The 25911-nt window shown below is 38.3% G+C and overlaps 1 protein-coding gene across 6 annotated transcripts in view; it reads left to right on the plus strand.

Annotated features, from left to right (window-relative positions):
* The window catches only part of LOC126210645 (ankyrin repeat and protein kinase domain-containing protein 1-like), a 206979-nt gene that overhangs the window by 65608 nt on the left and 115460 nt on the right, over positions 1-25911 (plus strand). For all 6 annotated transcript variants that reach the window (XM_049939966.1, XM_049939965.1, XM_049939968.1 and 3 more), the window contains one exon: positions 14895-15004. In XM_049939966.1, the coding sequence (XP_049795923.1) occupies positions 14895-15004 (110 nt within the window). The remainder of the gene's footprint in view (positions 1-14894; positions 15005-25911) is intronic.

The following is a 25911-nucleotide window of genomic DNA, read 5'->3' on the forward strand; positions in this document are numbered from 1 at the left end:
AATTAGCAAAGTTTGGGAATGTATGTGGAATGTTAAACAGATGTCTAAAAAAATAAAGCGAAGAAAGGACAAAATTGAAATTTTATAAGACAGTGACAGTTCCAATTTTTGTTTACAGAAATGAATCATGGGTTATAACTAAACACCAAGAAAGTCACATACAAAGAATGGAGATGAGTTTTATAGAGCAGTAAAGGAATGCACAACAGATGACAGATTTAGAAATACATGAATTAGTGAAGAACTGAGTATATTTAATATCTTCAGTAACAAACAAGAAAATAAAAATAAAATACAAGAAAACAGAAGAAACTGGAATGAATGTCTTGAAAGAATAAGTGGAGAAAGATTACCTCTCCATATAAGATGCTTAGATATAGTGGGAATTAGTGAAGTTTGGTGGCAGGAGGAACAAGACTTTTGGTCAGGTGAATACAGGGTTATAAATACAAAATCAAATAGGGGTAATGCAGGAGTAGGTTTAATAATGAATAAAAAATAGGAGTGCGGGTTAGCTACTACAAACAGCATAGTGAACGCATTATTGTGGCCAAGATAGACACAAAGCCCATGCCTACTACAGTAGTACAAGTTTATATGCCAACTAGCTCTGCAGATAATGAAGAAATAGATGAAATGTATGACGAGATAAAAGAAATTATTCAGGTAGTGAAGGGAGACGAAAATTTAATAGTCATCGGTGACTGGAATTCGTCGGTAGGAAAAGGGAGAGAAGGAAACATAGTAGGTGAATATGGATTGGAGGGAAGAAATGAAAGAGGAAGCCACCTTGTAGAATTTTGCACAGAGCATGACTTAATCATAGCTAACACTTGGTTCAAGAATCATAAAAGAAGGTTGTATACCTGGAAGAATCCTGGAGATACTAAAAGGTATCAGATAGATTATATAATGGTAAGACAGAGATTTAGGAACCAGGTTTTAAATTGTAAGACATTTCCAGGGGTAGATGTGGACTCTGACCACAATCTATTGGTTATGAACTGCAGATTGAAACTGAAGAAATTGCAAAAAGGTGGGAATTTAAGGAGATGGGACCTGGATAAACTGAAAGAACCAGAGGTTGTTGAGAGTTTCAGGGAGAGCATAAGGGAACAATTGACAGGAATGGGGGAAAGAAATACAGTAGAAGAAGAATGGGTAGCTCTGAGGGATGAAGTAGTGAAGGCAGCAGATGATCAAGTAGGTAAAAAGACGAGGGCTAATAGAAATCCTTGGGTAACAGACGAAATACTGAATTTAATTGATGAAAGGAGAAAATATAAAAATGCAGTAAATGAAGTAGGCAAAAAGGAATACAAACGTCTCAAAAATGAGATTGACAGGAAGTGCAAAATGGCTAAGCGGGGATGGCTAGAGGACAAATGTAAGGATGTAGAGGCTTGTCTCACTAGGGGTAAGATAGATACTGCCTACAGGAAAATTAAAGAGACCTTTGGAGAGAAGAGAACCACTTGTATGAATATCAAGAGCTCAGATGGCAACCCAATTCTAAGCAAAGAAGGGAAGGCAGAAAGGTGGAAGGAGTATATAGAGGGTTTATACAAGGGCGATGTACTTGAGGACAATATTATGGAAAGGGAAGAGGATGTAGATGAAGACGAAATGGGAGATAAGATACTGCGTGAAGAGTTTGACAGAGCACTGAAAGACCTGAGTCGAAACAAGGCCCCGGGAGTAGACAACATTCATTTAGAACTACTGATGGCCTTGGGAGAGCCAGTCATGACAAAACTCTACCATCTGGTGAGCAAGATGTATGAGACAGGCGAAATACCCTCAGACTTCAAGAAGAATATAATAATTCCAATCCCAAAGAAAGCAGGTGTTGACAGATGTGAAAATTACCGAACTATCAGTTTAATAAGTCATGGCTGCAAAATACTAACGCGAATTCTTTACAGACGAATGGAAAAACTGGTAGAACTGGATCTCGGGGAAGATCAGTTTGGATTCTGTAGAAATGTTGGAACACGTGAGGCAATACTAACCTTACGACTTATCTTAGAAGAAAGATTAAGAAAAGGCAAACCTACGTTTCTAGCATTTGTAGACTTAGAGAAAGCTTTTGACAATGTTAACTGGAATACTCTCTTTCAAATTCTGAAGGTGGCAGGGGTAAAATACAGGGAGCGAAAGGCTATTTACAATTTGTACAGAAACCAGGTGGCAGTTATAAGAGTCGAGGGGCATGAAAGGGAAGCAGTGGTTGGGAAAGGAGTGAGACAGGGTTGTAGCCTCTCCCCGATGTTATTCAATCTGTATATTGAGCAAGCAGTAAAGGAAACAAAAGAAAAATTTGGAGTCGGTATTAAAATTCATGGAGAAGAAGTAAAAACTTTGAGGTTCGCCGATGACATTGTAATTCTGTCAGAGACAGCAAAGGACTTGGAAGAGCAGTTGAACAGAATGGACAGTGTCTTGAAAGGAGGATATAAGATGAACATCAACAAAAGCAAAACGAGGATAATGGAATGTAGTCAAATTAAATCAGGTGATGCTGAGGGAATTAAATTAGGAAATGAGACACTTAAAGTAGTAAAGGAGTTTTGCTATTTAGGGAGTAAAATAACTGATGATGGTCGAAGTAGAGAGGATATAAAATGTAGACTGGCAATGGCAAGGAAATCGTTTCTGAAGAAGAGAAATTTGTTAACGTCGAGTATAGATTTAAGTGTCAGGAAGTCATTTCTGAAAGTATTTGTATGGCATGTAGCCATGTATAGAAGTGAAACATGGACGGTAAATAGTTTGGACAAGAAGAGAATAGAAGCTTTCGAAATGTGGTGCTATAGAAGAATGCTGAAGATAAGGTGGGTAGATCACGTAACTAATGTGGAGGTATTGAATAGGATTGGGGAGAAGAGAAGTTTGTGGCACAACTTGACTAGAAGAAGGGATCGGTTGGTAGGACATGTTTTGAGGCATCAAGCGATCACAAATTTAGCATTGGAGGGCAGCGTGGAGGGTAAAAATCGTAGAGGGAGACCAAGAGATGAATACACTAAGCAGATTCAGAAGGATGTAGGTTGCAGTAGGTACTGGGAGATGAAGAAGCTTGCACAGGATAGAGTAGCATGGAGAGCTGCATCAAACCAGTCTCAGGACTGAAGACCACAACAACAACAACATAAGATGCTTTAAGCCAGTTGGAAGAAGAAATCACTGAGGAAGTGATGGGTACCAGAACAAGTGAAACAAAAAAAGGCCTAATGTTTGAAATGAAGAAGAAGAAGATGGTGATGGTGATGATATACTGTTTGATAGATACATACTCTTCATTCAGGCCAGTATCACCTACTATTATAGTTGAAAGAGCCATTTCACGAATGAAACCTTCAGTCTTTTGTGCATCCTTGTATTGTGGTGCCCCTGCCTTCAGTGTTGCCAGACTGTAGTCCTGTGAACTTTCAGTGGATTCAGAGCACTTATTTAAACATTCCGTTGCAGTTTGATAAAATGTGTGGACGTACTGTTCAGATTTTGCGGTCTCTGCTGATAAGCTCATTTTCTGATTTACCAAGAATTGATCTGACATATAATGTTATGAAACAGTCTTCACACTTGGTAACTAATTTAGCTTTTAAAACATTTATCACAGTACTTACTTCAAAAACTGTTATTGTTTGACACTCTATTCTTTGAACTGCAGTGTGAAAAGTTGGTACTTGATTGTGAAAAAAGTACAGGCTTGTGATAAAGGGTTTCCAGAGAATGATTTGATAGCAAATGTATCTTTATTTTGAGTTCCAAAATGTGATTTCAGAGGAATAAACATTGTCAGAGGATTTTTGACTGCAGAGAGTAAAGCAAGCCACCTTGTTTTACCATAGCCCAATACTTGTTTTATTTTATTTTATTTATTTTTTATTTTTAAGATTTTTAACCCATACAGGGTACACATAGAAATAAGAATATATTTGATGAACAGTGTCTTTGATATCAATAGGAAGGACATCATCAACCATCTGGATAGTACTGTGGATTATATGAGCAGAACACCCAACCTCAAGTAAGTTATGACCTAAATTTCCTTTTAGTTTTGTCAAGATGTTGTTGACACCCTTCCTGGATAAACCTTCAGAATTGCAGTTTGTATTACAGCAATTTTTTTATTTTAAGTTGTTATTTTTCAAACACTCGCTCAAAATTGGAGCAATGATTTCTGAAATTCCTTCAGGCAAAGATTTTGCATCTAGTATTTTAACTTGAATCCCCTCAGTAGGATTAAAGTATTTAACAAGCAATGAAAATATTTTTATGTGCTTATGGTTTGATGCATCTGGCATTATGGAAATAAAAAATTAGATCTCTGCAGATCATGTTCTAGTTGAGAAATGGCAAATGGCTAAAACATTTATTTATTTATGCATTTATTTTACCTGGCAAGATTAGGGCCTTCAGACCCTCTCTTACACCTAACCTGGCATACTCAGATTGAACGAATTTCAGTTTGTACAGAACATTATGGACATACCACGTGTTATACAGTATTAATGTTAAAGGAAAAAATAGAGATTATAACAGTAGTAGCTATGTAATTGCCTCAGTTTAGCTATGGCTGCAAGTATGTTTTGGTTCAAAAGTACAGTGGACTAGTTTAGCAGTACAGTCCATTGATCTGAAAGACTAGTTGTGATGGACAGTGTGGTAAGCAAGTACTCCTTCAATAGTTGCTAATTTCATAACTTTATCACCAAAAATTTCACTTAAAATGTATAGTCAATGTGGTGCTACAAGAGCACTTACACACACACCATTCTTTTATGTTTCTCTCTTTTGATATGTAGTGAGATATCTGTTCACCTCCCCCCCCCCTCCCCACCCCACCCCCTTCTCCTCTGCACCCCCACACCCACGCCCATCCCATGGCTTATACTGAAAGTAAAAATAGATTTTTTCATGTATGGGTATTTTTTTTTGTTATTCGTTATTAAAAACACACTTCCTTTCTGGCACTGGCATATTATTAATTTCAAGTCTTTTAGCACTTGCAGTTTACTAAAGTTCACTGTATTTTATTATTTCACAAATGCAGAACGCAGTACCATCAGCTACCAAAGTCACAACTGTAACGAATTTTTTTTAACTCACACTTATGCATATGTATTTACAGTTTTCGTTTTTGTTATGAGCATTCACATCAAACACAAGCGATTATAAGTGTTAGTTGATAGTGCAGACTGGCTCAGTTCACTGGTCTGCAAATGTGCTTTCCCTTGGTTTCAGATGTAGATGTATTGTAGACACAGACAATGGGAAATCCAGAATGGAATAATGGAAATATTTGAAAAGGATAATTGCCACTCACTATATGGTGGAGATGTTGAGTCACAAACAGGTATAACAAAAAGACTTATATCTAAAAACAAAGAAGATGTGACTTACCAAACGAAAGCACTGGCAGGTCGATAGACACAACAAAAAGACTGCTAAACAAGTAAGCTTTTGATCAAAAGACCTTCATATATCCTCCCATCACCACCACCTACTCCAGCCCCATCACAAGCATCACTTATGCCATCAGAGGCGGGACTACCTGAGAAAGCAATCATGTAATCTACAACCTATGTGACAACCACTCTGCTGCATTCTATGTGAGCATGACAACCAACAGACTGTCCCTCCACATGAATGGTCACTGCCAAACTGTGACCGAGAAACAGCTGGACCACCCAGTTGTTGAGCACGCTGCCCAGCACAGTGTTCTTCACTTCAAAGACTGCCTCACAGCCTGTGGAATCGGGATCATCATTTTTTTCTGAATTGCACAGGTGGTTATTCTCCCTTCAATATACTTCCCACCCCAGCCTCCTCCTTCCCCTCTCCACCCAGATTGCTTCTCCCATTGTGCGCTGTTGCTCGCAGTCTGATCTTGGCAGCCAGAGACAGTGGTCATTTGTGTGCAAGTGTGTGTGTGTGTGTGTGTGTGTGTGTGCAAGTGTGTGTGTGTGTGTGTGTGTGTGTGTGTGATGTGATGTCTACTTCAGAAGAAGGCCTTTTGGCCAAAACTTACATTTTTAGTAGTATTTTAGTTTTTCCTGTCTGACACATCGTCTCCATTATATGGTGTGCTGCAGACCCATAATATAAACAGCAGTTTGCTTTGTTGGCTGTTAGTAACTTAAAACTTTTCAACTGATTGATGCAAAACAAGACTTTTAGTCCTGCCTAATGTAGGACATCTGCTCACATTATCAATGTGTTATTCATTTACTCTGTATTTCTGTACTGCAAATGTTGAAAGCAAAGAGATCTCTGGCACCAGTTACACGTAAGGAACTATGTAACTGCAAAGCATCTTACCAATGTCAAAACAGCATTTCATAATCCTCTTACTCACTGAACTGTTCAATATTTTGCACTTGGGCATCAAAAAGCTGCAATGGGGCAGAGTGTGTGATAACCAGTGTGTGCATATGTTTAAAAGCTGTACTTTCAGAACGTTATAACTGCATACTGTCGGAATTATGGCCCAAATTTTCCTGTGGGATCAGTAGCTGGGCTGATATCTTGCATGTGTACTTTTTTCTCCTTAAAATATGTGATCAAGTTGGTGACGTTTCCTTCTGGGTGTTGGAATTATCAAATTAATTAACATGTTTGCTTTGATTATGTGCTGATCCACCAAAGTGTATGTACCAGTCTGTTATAAGGCATCAGCTGCTGCTGGTGTGCCATAAATTATTCCATATCTTTTGTTAGTAATTTTGATAACTAACTTACAATCAGTCTTTACTTTTTTCTCATATACAATCACAACATTTTTGTTCTTTGGAACATGACACATGTCATTTCAGTTATCTTTTGTTTTACCTTTGAGAGCCACATCACCATATTGTAATAAGCATTTAAGTCTTTCTTTACTTGCAGGAAAGTTTGTATAGCATCGTATATAACTTGAGGCAGATAACAAAGCATAGAGGCACAGAAACCTAGCTTTCTGTAGCAGTTAAAACGCACATAGCCACTATCTTTTGCAAAAATCATTGTTGACCAAAGCATTTAAACCAAACTAACTACACTGATAAATCATTTTAATTGTTTTTTTCATAATTATTTTTCATTTAAGTTTCTAGGTGTTAATAGTTATTTAAATGCAGTCATTGTGCAGTGGTTTCCTTTTACAAATCATTTCAGTGAAAAATGTATTATACATGTAGATTCACAGATTCTTGAGGAACAGGAATCAGTGCAAAGAAATTTTCAGATGGTTGCTGTGGTACAACTTGCTTGAAAAATTGTTGCCACTGTTACTTCACAGTAATTGAAAAAGATCAATCAATTCTGAAAATTAGGCTGTTATCGCAACTCAACAAGAAAATTAGCAGAGATACAAACTGTAGTCTGAACCTGTAATATATGTAATTAGCTTGTTGATCGTATGTAGTACAGTGCACGGGATGTTACTGGATTTGACTTAATCATAGTGCATCCCATAAAAAACAAAATTTTTAATTTAATAATGAAACACATAATTTATTATGTTAATATGAAACACAAAAACTGCCATTAAACATGAAACAAAATATCAGGCAAATGTCATCCATGGCTTCGTCCACACACATCCCCTCTGTGGACAAAATTTTTAACAACTCCGGAGCAAACCTCCACTTGCATGTGACCTTCTTCTTTTCTTCTTTTGGTGTTCAACCCTGAGGTTGGTTTGCAGCAGAGTGCCATTCCTCTCTTCTGTCTGCCTTCCTCTTCATTTCCGCGTATGTGTTACATCCAACATCAGTCATGATCTGTTGCATGTATGATATTCTTGGTCACCACCGCTGATTCCTTCCCTCAATAGCTCCTTCTGCTGTTGTTCCAATGATGTTGTTGCGTCATAGAATGTGCCCTACAAGTTTGTCTCTTATTGTTTGGATGTGCCTCCACAGAGATTTGTTTTCTTGTACTCTTCTAAGCACCTCTTCATTTGTTACTTTGTTTCTCCAGCTGATCTTCATCATCCTTGTATAGCACCACATCTCCAGGGCCTCTAGCTGTCTTCCCTCTTCTCTTCCAGTCGCCCAAGTTTCACATCCGTATAGCACCACACTCCAAATTGAACCTTTCATGATACGTTTCCTTATTATCAGACTGATGTTGCTGCTGGTGAGTAAGTTCCTTCTCCAATTGAATGCAATTTTGGCCTTTTGTATTCTGGTTGCAGTTTCTTTCCAGCTTCTACCATCTTTTGTGATTTTGCTTCCCAGGTAAGTAAATTCCTCTATCGCTTCCAGCTCCTATCTTCCAATTCTCATACTCAGAGGTTCATATTCTGCTCTTGTACTGCATACCATCACTTTAGTATTTTTCTTGTTTATTCTCATTCCATACTGATTGCATAGAATTTTTTCCATTGTTCTGAGGACTTCCTCTAGATCTTCTTTTGTCTCTGTGACTATAGCAATATCATCTGCATGATGTAGCATGTTTATCTTCTGCCCATTAATTTTGATCCCCATTTCAGTAGTTTCCCGAACTTGGTTTATAGCTTCCTGGGTCTAGGCATTGAATATAAGAGGAGTGAGAGCACATCCTTGCCCTACCCCTTTTCTAATATTTGCTTCTTGTTCATGGTGACAGTTCCTAGTCACTGCTACCTCATTCTTATAGAAACTGAGTATCACACGGATGTCTTTGTACTTTATTCCACTTTTCCTCAGCACTCTGAACATCTCTTGCCAGATAACGTTATCAAATGCCTTTTCCATGTCTACAAAGGCAATATAAGTTGGTTTATTTTTCTGTAATTGCTTTTTGATAACGAGTCTCAGAGCCAGAATCGCCTCTCTTGTTCCCAATCCCCTTCTGAAACCAAACTGATCTTCACTCAACATATCCTCCACCTTCTCTTCAATTCTCTTCAGAACTATTTTTATGAGAATTTTTGATGCATGTGATATTAGGCTTAGAGTTTGGTACTGTTCGCATTTTGTAGCTGCTGCCTTCTTTGGTATAGGAACAATGATACATTTCTGGAAGTCTGTCGGTATCTCTCCTGTGTTATAGATGGACCTAAGAAGTTTAAACAGCATCATTTTCATGCTGTAACCAGAATTCTTTATTAATTCTGCAGGGATGTCATCAATACCCATTGCTTTGTTGTCCCATAATTCTTTTAGAGCTGTGTCAAATTCTTCTTGCAGAATGTCATCTCCCTTGTCATCTTCGTCTACTCTTTTACTATAAGCTCTTCCTATTACTTCCTCCGAAAGAGGTGTTCCGGCATACAACTCCTCTATGTATTCTTTCCATCTCTTCACCAAACAACATTTTCCCCTTCCCTTATTTTCTATTGTGCCTGAGAGTGTTGTTTTACGTTTGTTAAAAAATTGATTTGCTGTTCTGTAGGCTAAATCAGTTCTTGCATTTTGCATATTTTCTTCCACTTCTCTGCACATTTCTTCAAGAAAAATTTCTTTTGCTTTCCTAGCTTCTCTGTTAACTTCCTTAGTCTTCTGTATTCAGCTTTTCCTTATTCATCAGTTGCATTTTTGTATAATCTCCTGTTTTCTATAAGCTCAATAATATCTGCTGTAATCCATTTCCTCTTGTTTTTGGGTTCAGCTCTTCCAACTATCTTTTCTGCTGCTTTGTATATACCAGATTTAATTTGATCTCAGTCTTCATTTACTCCACCATGTTGAAAATTCTTAGCTAGGTTGTCTGTTTCATGAGCATAGAGCTTTGCCAGTCCCTCAGCTTTCAGTTTTTCTAGTTCCTATTTAAGTTTTACTGGCTTCTTCTTCAAACGTTTGAATCTCAGTGAACTTTTCATTACGACCACTGCCTATGTCTGCAGAATGATAGCTCCTGCAATCTTTTATCTGGTTCCTAAAACGTGCTTTCACTAGAATGTAATCAATCTGTTGTCTCCTCAGATCTCCAGGGGCCTTCCGTGTGTATCTTCTTCCTTTTTTTGATGTTGGAAAAGTGTGTTTGCAACAATTATTTGGTTCCTCAAGCAGAACTCGATAAGTTGATCTCCTCTTTCATTTCTACTTCCAGGTCCATATTTGCCAACAATTCCTTCCTTCGGTTCTTCACCCACAATCACATGCCAGTCCCTCATGGCAATCAGATTTTCGTCTCCTTCAACATTTCTCATCGCATTACTTATTTCTTTGTATATTTTGTCAATGACTGCATCTTCTTCAGTGGATGTTGGCATGTATATTTGTATTATCACAGTGTCCTTTGGTTTAGTTTCAAGTTTGACTAGTATTATTTGAGAGCTATATTGCACATATCCCTTGATACGTGAGCCATAGTTTTTCCTCAAAATTATTCCAACTCCTTCCATTACTGGTCTATCTTGGTCAGTTCCGGTGTGAATGACTCTGTATTCTCCAGACCAGAAATCATCTGGTTGGGGCCATCTCATTTCCGATATGCCTAGGATATCGATTTCCAGTCATTCCATTTCAAGTTTTACATTTTATAGCTTGCTGCACTGAAGCAGTGTTCTCACATTCCAAGTGGCTATGTCAAAATTCGGATTCTTTTCCTTCACGTTGTCTGTATCTTTTGCAGTCCCCACAAATAGATCCGATTGGGGGACTATTTTATCTCAGGAAAATTTTACAGAAGATACTGACATGGTTTACTGCTGATGCACTGTGACCTATGACCTATGACACATTTAATTTTTGCCTTGAGTTGAGGGATGGTTTGTGGATTGTTCTCATAAACAGAAAATTTGACATAGCCCCACAAACAAGTTACACAGGGTCAAATCATATACTCTCGGTGGCCAGTTCTGATTGCCATTGCAAGAGATGAGACTAGCTGGGAATCTCTCTCTCAGCAATCTTGTTGTTGCAACAGCAATGTGACAGATTGCCCCATCCTGTTGGAACCATGTGTTCCACATTCAGTTCTTGCAACTATGGCCTTTAGAACTGTGTTATCGTATGGTGATAATGATCACCAGTGACTGTCACTGCTTTTCCAGTCTCGTCTTCAAGAAAGTATGGCTCAATTAGTCCATCAGCCCGTTGACCCGAAGCAAACAGTGACTCATTCTGGATAAAGATGCTTCTCATGGACAATACATGGAATCTGTGTTATCAAAATCTGGCACTTTTGTTTAATTATGTTACCATTAAACTGAATGTGTACCATTACACTGAAGATTATTTTCTTATGAAAATGACTGTAGAAATCTTATTTTCTGAATACCCAATTGGCAAATGTTCAACTCTTCAAATGGCACATTGCCTTCAGCTTGTGTTAGTTGGATCGTAAAAGGATGCAAATGCAGACCTTTTGTTAAAATTGAATGCAAACCACTTCTTGGAATGACTAACTGTTGAGAAAGGCAGTAAATTGACTTCACAGGACTCACAGTAAATTGACTTCACTGGACCCATAGCAGTGTTCTCACTGATGAGAGCAACATTCTCTACTGACCAACAAGAACAAAGATGTCAAGGTGATCTGATGTTCATTGTCCATCCTACATTTTGAATTTACTTACCAGTCTCTACACTGTTGACACAAGAGACCGATTTTGCATACAAAAGATTACATCAAGTCTTCGAACGGTCTCTACATAGCATTCATCATACTTGAAGTGCACTTTCAAAATCTGTATGCATTGATACAATGTGTATTTCTCCATTTTTAGCTGATAGTAGTATGCACAAATGAAATATTAACAGATGATATTCACTTAAATTTCAGGTCCTTAGTCATCTGACTAGTTTGATGCACCCCACCATAGCTTTCTCTGCTGTGCCAACCTCTTCATCTCACAGTAGCACTTAATGTCCAACATCATTACTTATTTGTTGAAAACATTCCAATCTCTGTCTTTCCCTATCAGTTCCAGTCTCTCTGGTATCATGGAAATTATACCTTGATGCCTTAACATATATCCTGACCTGTCTTCTTGTGAATGTAAGAATATTAGGAAAAGGATAGCCGCTACCCATGTATAGTGGAACTGCCGAGTCACAGATAGGCACAACGGAGAGACTGTCACAAAATGAGCTTTTGGCCAACAAGGCCTTTGTTGAAACATGCTCCCCCCCCCCCCCCCCCAACACACACACACACACACACACACACACACACACACACATGCCACAGTCTCTTGTGAATATTTCCCACAGATTTCTGTCCTTGTTCATTCTGTGGAGGAGTTTGTCATTTTTCATCTTGTCAGTCCACCTATGGTAATTTGGTAATTTTCTTAGATTCTTTTCTCGTGCTCACCCTTCCCCCCTCCTCCCTCCCTCCTCCTATACAATGCTGTGCTCCAAATGATCATTTTCACAAAATTTCTTTTTCAGCTTGATGCCAGTCTTTGATAACAGTAGACATGTTTTTCTTGCTAGGAATTCTGTAATTGCCTGTGGTAATCTGTTTCTTGTGTTCTCCTTGCTTTGTCTGTTGTGTGTTATTTTGCTTCCAAGGTAGCAGAATTCCTGTAGTCCATCTACTTTGCAGATCCCAGTTATGATGTTTAGTTTATCAGTAACCTGATTTGTGCTATTCCTCATTACTTTCATCTTTCTTCAATTTACTCTCAATTCATTTTGTGTTCTTACTAGACTGTTCATCCCATCCCATTCACTTCTTGACATCAGCATGTATGCTTGAACTATTGTTGTTGCTGCCAATTCTGATGAGAATATTCCTATTGCTAAATCATTCAGAATAACTCACTCTTCCACCTACCCTTCTCATCACACCAAGTTATTACTCCAGTTATACAACTTTCTGCTGCTGCTGATATTTTCTTATGTTCATCTGAGAAATTGTTATGTTCTGTCCATTTCACATCAATGACCCTATTGTACCTAGGTTGAGCCTTTGCTTTTCCCTTTTCAGATTTTCTAACTTCCCTGTGAGAATCATAATTCTTACATTCCCCACTCCAACTCAAAGATTGTTACCCTTGCATTGGTTATTCAGTCTTTTTCTCATGTTCACTTCTCCTTTGGCAGTCCACTCCCAGAGATATGAATTGTGGACCAAGCTGGAATTTTTTTGCCAATGGGAAGCTCATCACAATTTTTTTTCAGTTATAGGCCACATGTCCTGTGGATATAAATGATGTATGTTTAATGCCATTGCCATCTGCGGCATCCTCATACCATTGATCATTGCTGATTATTCTGTCTTTAGGGGTAGTTTCCCACTGTATGGCAAGACGGTGTCCTCTGTCCACTCCTCCACTCTCTTTGACAAGCCCATTGGCAGAATAAGGGTAATTCCTTATCCTGGAAGCCTTTGTCTGCTGTTGCTGGTTTTACCCCTGCTACTGCCAGAAATTTAAAAGAGTGTATTCCAGTCAACATTGTCAAAAGTTTTCTCCAAATTTACGAATGCTATTAACATAGGTTTGATTTCCTATAACCTGTACTCTGAGATAAGTAATAGGGTCAGTATTGGCTCACATGTTCCAACTTTTCCCTGGAACCCAAACTGATCTTCCCTGAGGTTGGCTTGTACTAGTTTTTTTCATTTCTCTGTAAATAATTTGTGTCAGTTTCTTGCAACCATGACTTATTAAACTGATAGTTCAGTAATATTCACAGCTGTCAGCACTTACTTTCTTCTGAATGGAATTATTATGTTCTTTTTGAAGTCTGAGGATATTTTCCCTGTCTCATATATCTTACAAACCAGGTGGAATAGTTTTTACTCATGGCTGGCTATCCCAAGGATATCAGTAGTTCTGAGGGTATGTTGTCTACTACAGGGGCCTTGTTTCAGCATAGGGCTTTCAGTGTTTTTTTCAAATTCTCCACCAAGCAAGGTGACGCAGTGGGTAGCACACTGGATTCGCGTTTGGGAGGACGACAGTTCAATCCTGCGTCCAGACATCCTGACTTAGGTTTTCCGTGATTTCCCTAAATTGCTTCTTTGAAAGGGCACCACCGACTTCCTTCCCCGTCATTCCCTAATCTGATGAGACCGATTGTCTTGATGTCTGGCCTCTTCCCCCAAACAATCCAACCCTACTCAAATTCTTCGTGCAGTGTCTTATCTCCCATCTCATATTCATCTATTCCTTTCCTCTTTATATAAGATTGATTTCAAGTTAATTTCTCTTGCGTAGCCCCTCTATATATTCCTTCCAGCTTTCAACTTTTCCTTGTTTGCTTAGTATTGGGTTTCCATTTGTGCTCTTGAAATTCATACAGCCATTTTGTTTTTCTCCAAAGGCCTCTTTAATTTTCCTGTAGGCAGTTTCTATCTTTTCCCTAGTTATACATGTCGCTAGTCACTCCTGTTTAGCCATTTTGCACTTCCTGTCAGTCTAATTTTTAAGACATTTTTATTCCCTTTTCCCTGCTCCATTTGCTGCAATTTTTGTAGTTTTATATTTTTTATGGACTTTAAATTGTGTGGAAAGTTGTTGAGAAGTTGAATAACCTTATTGCTTGTACTGTTCACAGACAAAATTATTTTACCTGCAATTACGTTCAAGTTCCCCTGATGTGAGACATTCTCTTCTATTGTTATGTCACAAGGATAAACTCTAACATTGTGGGTTTGATGTGCTACCAAAAGTGTACCAGGAATGTGAGCTGAATGAGGGCAACTTGTATTAGTTTTCCATTGAATGACAAATAGTTTTTGAGATTTAATGACAAGTCATGCTGAGTGAACTTGCTGCTAGTCAATTCTGAATTTCTTCAGAGTGAGAAAGTTATACTGAATAGATGAATCTGTGTATCTGTCTGGTGGGGCAGCATGTGAGTTCGAAAGAGAGAGAGAGAGAGAGAGAGAGAGAGAGAGAGAGAGAGAGATGTAAACTATTCATAGTTTGCTTTGACTTTATTTAAAATGTTGCAATTATCTACTAGAATGTAGTATTACATTGCAAGTTGTAATATTGTGATTGTATTGTTTGTTTTCAGCTTGTGAGCTTGACTTGGTAGACCGTGCCCACCTGCTTTTAGAGTCTGGTGCAGATATCAATGCTGCAAATAATAATCATAGCCGGCCTATTCATGAAGCCATCAAAAGAGTACGTTTTATTACCCATATTATCAAAATATTACTGTTGTTTTTAATGAAATTAAATGAAAACAGATTTTGATAATCAGTTGCAAAGAAAGAGATCATATGCACACAAAGATTCACTAGTAAATTCTGCTTCCATGCTTGATTTAATGCTATTAATTACAAACATTATCTTAGGACCATATTTCTCTTTTATGAGGGCATTCAATAAGTAATGCAAAACACCTTTTTTTTCTTGGACTATTTCAGTGGAAAAAATGTGGAATTTGTTGTGGGAAATCATGGAAAATACCTGCTTCAGACACTAGAGGTCTGATAGGTGGCAGTGCTATACGTAGCCTTAAAAATGTCATCTCTAACGGAGGTGTGTTCCAAGCACAGAGCTGTCATTGAGTTTCTTTTGGCAGAAAACCAGAGCATCACAGATTTTCATAAGCACTTGCAGAATGAGTACGGAAACCTGGCAGTGAACAAAAGCACGGGGAGTTGCCATCTTTGGAACAGTGTCCTGCAGACTGACCACATACAGCTATGGCTCCTGAAATGTTGGAAAGTGTGGACACTCTCATTCGAGGTGAAAGACAGATCACAAACAAATACCTTGCTGCACAACTGGACGTCTTCGTTGGTAGTGCTCACACCAGTGGGGTACGCAAATATGTGGGTCTGCTGAGTTCCTTACCACCTAGTAGGAGACCATAAAGAGCTTCCATCTGTTTAGCACAATGAAGGATGCATTCCACAGGAAGCAGTACATGGATGGTTGGGAGATTATTGATGCAACAAGACATTTCCTCTGACATAAACCAATAGAGTGATGCCATGTGGGCATAAAGGCCCCTCCAGCAAGGTGGCATAAAGCCACAACATGGAATGTAAATTATGTTGAAAAATAGTATGTTGTAGCCAAAAGAGTGGAGAATAATGGAATGCTGAATAAAACCGACCTGCTTTCAGGATCCTGCATGCTTAATGACTTGTTTCCATCATGAGCCAGCTTGCTCCTATTCTCTCACCCAATTCCCACTCCTTCACATCAACTAATCCCCTTCCTTTCCATGCTCTCACCCCTTCCTCTTGCCCCTCTACTCTTCTCACTCTGCCCCCCCCCCCCCCCTGCATTATCTCGAACCACATACCATTCCTGTCCCCCTGACCACTCTGGTCTCCTCCTCACTCTTACCTCCCGCCCCCTTCCTGCTCCTGCCCTCAAACCCTACCTGCTCTTTGCCTTCGAATCTTTATCTCTGTGATTACGTCACTAAAGTTATGTTCTAATGAAACAGGATTTCAGTCCCTGTCCAGTGTTTTGATAAGATTTCCTGTGTTATTCCTAAATTACTTCAACAGACACAAGAATGATTCTTAAATGGCCATACTCATTCAACTTAGATAGTGCTCTGTATCCAATATTCCCCGTGTTGTCAAGTTGTTAAACTCTAAGGGTTGATTGTTAAAGCATTTGAACTTATATTAACACAGAAAATGATTTCAGATCAAGCTTAACCCAGAAATCTGCACCTTATAGATGTTAATCCCAGATTATATCTAAAAACAAAGATGATGTGACTTACCAAATGAAAGCACTGGCAGGTCGATAGACACACAAACAAACACAAACATACACACAAAATTCTAGCTTTTGCAACCAACGGCTGCTTCGTCAGGAAAGAGGGAAGGAGAGGGAAAGACGAAAGGATGTGGGTTTTAAGGGAGAGGGTAAGGAGTCATTCCAATCCCGGGAGTGGAAAGACTTACCTTAGGGGGAAAAATGGACGGGTATACACTCACTCACACACACATATCCATCCACACATATACAGACACAAGCAGACATATTCAAAGGCAAAGAGTTTCGGCAGAGATGTCAGTTGAGGCGGAAGTGCAGAGGCAAAGATGTTGTTGAATGACAGGTGAGGTATGAGTGGCGGCAACTTGAAATTAGGACAGGTTTTGGGTATGTGGGAAAACTTTTTGCCTTTACAAATGTCTGCTTGTGTCTGTGTATGTGCGGATGGATATGTATGTGTGTGCAAGTGTATACCTGTCCTTTTTTCCCCCTAAGGTAAGTCTTTCCGCTCCCGGGATTGGAATGACTCCTTATCTTCTCCCTTAAAACCTACATCCTTCCGTCTTTCCCTCTCCTTCCCTCTTTGCTGATGAAGCAACCATTGGTTGCGAAAGCTTGAATTTTGTGTGTATGTTTGTGTGTCTATCAACATGCCAGCGCTTTCGTTTGGTAAGTCACATCATCTTTGATTTTAGATATATTTTTCCCACATGGAATGTTTCCCTCTATTATATTCATATCATTAATCCCAGATTATATTGCTGTGAAGCAATCAAATTTGGGTTCAAATGTAATCATCAGTTTACAATGTAGTGGCATAACAAAACAATGCTTTTGTTTTGTACAAATACAAATTGAAATAATAATATAGTTATTAACATGTAAATGTGTGACTATGGCACTTCCACACTGCTGAAGCTCGAAATATATTTTTTGCTTATCAGCTAAGTACATAATTAGTCCAGATAATAATTGATTTCATAAAAATTCTTGGAGACATATTGTAATTTATGTAATTAGTTTAAAGGCATTTTATAGACACTCAGTGGCAGGGTAAGAAACGAAAGTTCAAAATGTTTGCCATGAACAGGTAAGTTTGTTGATTTTGACAGCAGCCAATAGCGACTGGATATTTCTTAAAAATGTGTTCTCACTGTATCAGCTTGAGTAGCAGTAACTATCAGTGTGTATTAATTGAAGAGCTGACATCGAAAAGGATGTAAGTGCCAATTTTGTCAATATTCCAATTTTGCATTGAAAATGTCCTGTGTGCTCTTGCCAATGGCCAGGAGAGAGATCTAAGTGAAGAGCAACGGTTGCTTGTAGTTTCCACTGATGCCTCTAGATGGCATCTGATGTAACTCCACAGTTGTTGACATGGAAAAGGATGCATGTGCCATTCAGTATTCAGTGAGAGATGATGCTACACTTAGTGAAGTCTGTCAGTTGATTTATATTCACTACTCATTTAAGTGTGTTTTGAAATTATCTGAAGAATTGTGTAGAGCTAAGATGTCAAGGAACATCCCAAAAGTGAAGGAAGTGTATAAACCTCCAAACAAAGTACATTTCAATCAGTCCTTTGTTAAATATAACAACATAACCAACTCATTGTTTGCATTAAACTCCTTCGTTATTATTACTGGCTCCACTTTGTTCATTTCTATCCAGGCTTCCAGCAAATGCTGATATGCTTGCCAATCATTGAGCAAGAGTGACATCTAGATGCTGTATGAGGATTTATCACATTTATCAAAAGAGGCCCAAGGCACGTATTTAATGAGTCGTATTCATTTGACGAATATTGCAAAAAGACACCATGGGAGCCATGAAGACCCAACAGACAGCAGAAGACAAGTGTTAGCTGTGTACACTATTCCAACATGGCAAGGTACCATACAGGTGTGTAATAATACCTTCCTAGCAGTATTCGGAATATCAAAAATGAAGAACCAACTTCTCTTGGAAAGCTTAAAGAAAGGAGAGATAGTGTTCAGTGATGCCCAAGGCACTTCTGCCACATCACACAAGTGAAAATATAATGCCACTAACACACATAACATAAAAGATCATGTACGATCATTCCCAACAGAAGAAAGCCAGTATTCGAGGCAGAAGTCAGCAAAGCAGTGCCTCAGTCCTGTTTCAAAAAATTAATCGGCTTTATCACGCAATCGAGGAAAAATTTCCTGTGACACATATCAATGGTCAATTTTATTTCAGAGTCTTCAAGAGAGAATTTCCCAATCTGCATTATAGATGGTTGAGGACAGACATGCATGGCCCCTACAGCTGAAGGTTCGAGTCCTCCCTTGGGCATGGGTGTGTGTGTTGTTCTTAGCATAAATTAGTGTAAGTTAGTTTAAGTAGTGTGTAAGTAGAGGGACCAATGACCTCAGCAATTTGGTCCCTTAGAATTTCACACACATTTGAACATATTTTGAGAACAGATACCTGCTGTACCTGCGATAAAGTCACCTACGAAATAAATACCAGTAATGTGGTGTCCAGATTAGCTGCAATTGCTGCAAAAGAGCTTCACCTCAGGGATGCTGAGAAATCTGTAAGACTTCTTTCTGATTCAATTACATCTAGTCAAAATTCTTCGAGCACTATAGTGACTGTAGCTATAATATGCAACAGGTTATGTTCACGCCCACTTTGACACTTAGTAACATGTTTTATATGCGCCAGCTGTCAAATTGCAACCTGTGTGTTCATGTGGGAAATTCTGCAGTCTTGTGTATGTGGCATGAAGGAATTGGAGGCCATGGAGCAACGCTATTGCATCATGTCTTTTAAAGGTTCTGCCCAATCGATTGACACTTAAGTGCCAGCTGGAAATATGGTGTGACAACTACGCTGGTCAGAATAAGAACAAGATGGTGCTGCTGGTTCTAATATATCTAGTAGTGAGAGGATACTATGATTCTATTGAACTGAAATTTCTGGTCTCTGGGCATTCTTATACACCTTGTGGTTGAGCTTTTGGTGTTACTGAGAAATGAAAACGCATTTGGTACCAGAAGAGCTTCAGAGAGTAGTGATATCTTTGCAGTTACATAACCCATTTCAGGTGGTGAGAATGGCAAAATCTGATTTCTTTGATGTTTCCCATGCCTGTGATGAGTTTATGAACACAACATCATTACAGATTACTAACAAATCGTGGATCAAAGTGTCTGTGACAGATTTACCATAAATTAAAACAAAGAAAACCTTTAATGAAATGGAAGCATGGGAGTATCATACTATTTTCAAGAAGGGAAAATATGAAGAATTTGAGAACATGCACACCCTCAACAATGAGACACATGTAATACATATCAGCAATGCCAAGAAAGAAGACTTATTGGCTATGTTGGATTACCTAGATCCAAAATATCATTACTTCTACAAGGATATCTGCTCTTCCTAACTTTTTATTGTTGTGTATAACAATGGTTTCAATAACTTTTGCTAATATCTTTAGTAATTATTTTTCAAAACACATAACTAAACTGATTATACTCCAAAGGCTGTACAGGAAATGCTTATCAGCAAAGTTGCGCAACCAGAAGTGAATTTTCCAGCAACAAACAGACAAGTAAAATAATAGACGGAGAAAAATTCTAAGTACTGCAACAGTACACAACAATGAAAATACCCGCCCACCAACCCCAACAATGGACAGCCACCACCCATAGTAAACTATCTATAAGCACATCTTTATCTCACTGTGAACACACTGGGGAACCCAGGGAGCATCCCAGAGTGCCCCAGAGAGCTAAAACACTAAGAAGAATCGCTTCTCGGCTTTTAGCAAGATCAAAGTTTGTAGTATCGATTATTAATAAATTAATTAATTCTATTGAGGTGAAATACACCTACCCTAATGAAGCAAATAACCTAAAAAATTATTATTCTGCAACAAGGTCCTAGTAATACTAGGTCCCTTGTTGCTGCAGAAAACATGATTACGTAATATCTGTTTTAAGAACAACTCCAAAGGCTGTACAGGAAATGCTTATCAGCAAAGTTGCGCAACCGGAAGTGAATTTTCCAGCAACAAACAGACAAGTAAAATAATAGACGGAGAAAAGATTAGAAGAAATAAATCATTTCTTAAGTTCCAGTAACATTTTCTTAACTCCTGAAAAATTTACTTTTTGACACTTACATTATTTTCCATGTCAGCTCTTCACTATTGTTTTAACTACAGAACACATGTGTAAACAATTATGACAACTGCACTCATGTTTATGAATGAAGCATAAGCAAGTATAAGTGAGTCAAGTACTGTGCTTCAGGGGGTAAAAGTTATACTGTATAGGTAGCAGCGGGGTTGCATAGTGACATACGGTGCAGAGGATCTCAGGTTTGAACTTTGCTTGGTTCAAGAGATTTTTTTTCTCCAACTCATACTACTCTCTGTATGGTACTGAACACAAGGATAATTATAACATCACTATGTTTTGAAATCGTGCTGTATTTTCTGAGTGTTCTGGGCCACTGTGGTGGGCAGCATTCTGTGTGCTTACACTATATGTAAATTATATTGTTTCCTTTTGTTTATTGTACAGATATCGCAGTATTTCGATGTGTCTTCTTGCAACAACAAAGGACAAACCCATATGTGAAATTTAATGATAAATCATTTAACATGAGATTTTGCTTGGACAAAAATACTGTGCAGCAGTTAGAACTAAGGTTGAGAGCACAGAACAAGAGTGTTTCTGCTGAAACCAAGCAAAAGAAACAAGTCACTGACTCCAATGTGCCTGCTTCTTTTAAAATTAAGATTTTATGCCACAAGAAGTTTTCAGGTGGTGGTCAGTGCTTTTTTTTAAAACTGATGCAGCAACAGCTTACAGCACTGTCCACACAGTATTGGCCTGCTTTGTGTCACTGAAGAAAGAATTCATCAAAGTGCCTGTGGAAGAAAACACAGAGTATTTTTTATCAAATATCAGTTGCACATTTACCTGGTGATTCAGGAACTATTGACTGTACTCATACCACCAAGAAGTCTCTTGGTTGTGAAGGTGCAGAGATATTTAGGAACCTTCATGGATGTTGTTGTTGTTGTGGTCTTCAGTCCTGAGACTGGTTTTATGCAGCTCTCCATGCTACTCTATCCTGTGCAAGCTTCTTCATCTCCCAGTACTTACTGCAACCTACATCCTTCTGAATCTGCTTAGTGTATTCATCTCTTGGTCTCCCTCTACGATTTTTACCCTCCACGCTGCCCTCCAATGCTAAATTTGTGATCCCTTGATGCCTCAGAACATGCCCTACCAACCGGTCCCTTCTTCTTGTCAAGTTGTGCCACAAACTCCTCTTCTCCCCTATTCTATTTGATACCTCCTCATTAGTTACGTGATCTACCCATCTAATCTTCAGCATTCTTCTGTAGCACCACATTTTGAAACCTTCTATTCTCTTCTTGTCCAAACTATTTATTGTCCATGTTTCACTCCCATACATGGCTACACTCCATACAAATACTTTGAGAAACGACTTCCTGACACTTAAATCTATACTCGATGTTAACAAATTTCTCTTCTTCAGAAACGCTTTCCTTGCCATTGCCAGTCTACATTTTATATCCTCTCTACTTCGACCGTCATCAGTTATTTTCTCCCGAAATAACAAAACTCCTTTACTACTTTAAGTGTCTCATTTCCTAATCTAATTCCCTCAGCATCACCCGACTTAATTCGACTACATTCCATGATTCTCGTTTTGCTTTTGTTGATATTCATCTTATATCCTCCTTTCAGGACACTGTCCATTCCATTCAACTGCTCTTCCAAGTCCTTTACTGTCTCTGACAGAATTACAATGTCATCGGCGAACCTCAAAGTTTTTATTTCTTCTCCATGAATTTTAATACCTACTCCGAATTTTTCTTTTGTTTGCTTTACTGCTTGCTCAATATACAGATTGAATAACATTGGGGAGAGGCTACAACCCTGTCTCACTCCCTTCCCAACCACTGCTTCCCTTTTATGCCCCTCGACTCTTAAAACTGCCGTCTGCTTTCTGTACAAATTGTAAATAACCTTTCGCTCCCTGTATTTTACCCCTGCCACCTTCAGAATTTGAAAGAGAGTATTCCAGTCAACATTGTCAAAAGCTTTCTCTAAGTCTACAAATGCTAGAAACGTAGGTTTGCCTTTCCTTAATCTTTCTTCTAAGATGAGGCGTAAGGTCAGTATTGCCTCACATGTTCCAACATTTCTACGGAATCCAAACTGATCTTCCCCGAGGTCGACTTCTACCAGTTTTTCCATTCGTCTGTAAAGAATTCATGGATAGTTTTTGTTAAATGTATAAGCACTTCCAGACACTAAGCTTAATTAGAGCATATTAAAATGTCTGTAGTGCAGCACATATAAATTCGAGACGAAAATCTGCCTACAGAGAAATTCTAGTACTGAAACTAAGTTAAGCTAACAGGACTCATAATGCGGTGATGAGTGCAGAATTTATTACCAATGTATTTACAGAAAAACAATTAACCCCCTTTCCCTTAAAGTCAGTACCGCCATTAGACTGGCAGTACTGACTTTAAAGAAATATATTATGACTGTGGCCCCACATTATGAAAAAATTATTAACACCCTTTTCTTGTTGGCTGTAATAACTTTATTGGTCGCTTCCCCCCCCCCCCCCCCCCCCCCCTCCTCACTGTGCATTAGAAAACAGTGCGCACACACACACACACACACACACACACAGAGAGATTCTCTCTCTCTCTCTCTCTCTCTCTCTCTGTCTGTCTCTCCCTCTTTTCTTATTTCCTTCTTCATTTATCTCCATTTATTTGGTGTTATCCCAATACACATTCAACAACTCTTCATGCTCTGGAGTACATAAAATTGGCTATTTTATGTTTTTCATTGTCCAAACATAAAAAATAAATAGCAATTTCAAGTGTCTTAGTCATCTAAGACATTCAATTTAATTGGAGTGTTTAGACAAGTATTAATTGGATACTTCTCTTCAACATGTAAGAAGTGAGCTACTGTGAGCCCATAAGAAATATGTGTTCAGCTTAGACAGACACCAACAAGGAAGAAATTCATTTGTTTGGAGTTACTGTTCATAGATGTTCAGAAACACATGAGAATCTAATGCTAGGTGTACAACAGTCAATAGTAATTCTTTTTAACTTCTATTGTAGTGTTTATGGATACACAGGAGAGATTGCAGTTGTGGCATCAACACCAGTTGATAACTCACACATCCATCTGAGAAAAGGACAGATGTCAATCTCAACAGATAGATAGATATTAGTCACAATTCTGAAGCTCTTTTGTACTTTAAGCTACTGTTAACTTGCATTAATGTATGATCTAAATTTAGTGAATGGAAACTAGCAGGCCATGTATTTTTCTAGTCGGTATATGCAAATAAAGTCCATGTGCTTGGCAAATATCACCCTTCTCCAGCATCCACGACCGATACTGACAAGGTAAGTAGTTCATTATGCAGCTAAGATGTGTAAAAATTCAAATTCTTTTAATCATCTACATCATTCAAACTCAGTGGAGAAACATTACACAGTTTCAAAAAAATCACATAAAATGAGTAGTAAGTGTTTTCTTTTTTTTTTATGGAGAAAGTGAAACTTCTCTCTAAATAAGGAAAAAGTTGCTGAAACAGATGTAGCCCAGGCTTTTATATGTTAAAGTGTCCTTAGAGCACTAAACTGGAAAAGAGAAATTCCCCCTTGTGTTAACTACTGCTCGTCCCTACCTGTTGTGCAAATGAACACCTTGGGTTATGGCATGAGCTGGTTCAGGACAGCTCATTGCAGCCCAGCCAAGTCTGACAAGTACCATTCTGGCACAGTCGAGTGCACAGAATGGATGTGGGCTAATGCCTGGATTTAGTCCTTTATGATTTCTCTCCTTCCCAGTACTAACAGAAATTGTGTTGCTGATGGACTGTTCCTTAACAGCTTTCCCAATGTTGCATGTTGTGGAGGTTTCACTAATTGGTTCATAAAAGTGAACAGATACAAACAACACAGAGTGCAGCTTAACAAATTGTAAGAACAGCAATTCAACTTGAACTGGAAAAGGAAACAGCACAGATAACAGTAAATAACAACTATCTTTTTCATCTTGTATACACATAGCTACCACCAAAATAAAATTTTGACTCAACCTCAAAAAATTCTGCTGCACCAAATTACATAAAGTTATTCCTGATCTTCAAAACAAATTTTTATTAAACAGTCACAGAATAAATAGGTAGAGAAGCTTATCTCACTCACTTCAACCATGGTTAAGAATTATAATATAAGTCATTTAGATATTGTAAATGAGAGATAGGGGAGATACGCATTACCTCATATGAGAGATAGGGTGTGAGTGTGAGAGTGTGATAACTTCAAGTGTCATACCTCTGTTGCAGTATAACATATCACTGCCTGATGTTTTTCATACCAAAGAGGTAACACTGTTGCTGCACCTCACATATTCATGAAATGCTAAAACATGGGCATGTGTGTGTTGCTCACTCACAACATTTATTTTGAAACTAAAAATATAAAATTTCTAACTTACATTATTTAAATATCTTAGGAGTAAAGGTAACAACTCACTGAAGAGTAGAGGCATTGAGCTGTGGACAGGCACATGAATGAAACATAGCATGTTCAACAACAAAGGTTGCATTCTAGCTTATAGATGATCAGGTGAAATCGCATTTTTAGCACATATAAACTGTTAATTCCATATAGACATCTTCTGCATTGTCACATTATTTTATAGTTGACCTCCCTGATCTATACTATCTTAGCTACTCAATATCAAACACTTCCTTCATCACCTTCATTGTATTCTTATTGCTCAAAATCATATAACTCTAGCTATTCTTTTCACCCATCATTGTTGTACGGCTGAAAAACTTTCACTGCTATTTCAGGCAAAACATTCCATTTTCACACCATTCATCAAATGTGCCCTCTCAGATATCACCATCCTTCTACTGCCATTTACTTTTCTCCATATATACATCTTTTAACTAATGAGAGGTGATACCCTTCTGTAGAATATCCTCTGTAAAAGGTGTAACAAAAATATCCAGCACAAATTGCAGTGCACATTCCTCTCACATAGACAAAGAAATTGTTACATGAACATGGTTCAGGAAATGCTTTGTTTCCCTATTACAAGTCATTTTCTCCATCTCATCAGTCGTGGGAAACACACATGAACAGAATGCACAAGCATACCACATGCAACTCTTCCTCACAGGAGATGTTCAATATGGCCTCTGTGGGAACTGATACATGCATCAACCAACTGTCATAGTGAATCCCTGATGTGCTGATGTATCTCTGAAAT

This window comes from Schistocerca nitens, chromosome 10, assembly GCF_023898315.1.
Source record: "Schistocerca nitens isolate TAMUIC-IGC-003100 chromosome 10, iqSchNite1.1, whole genome shotgun sequence".
Lineage (NCBI taxonomy): Eukaryota > Metazoa > Arthropoda > Insecta > Orthoptera > Acrididae > Schistocerca > Schistocerca nitens.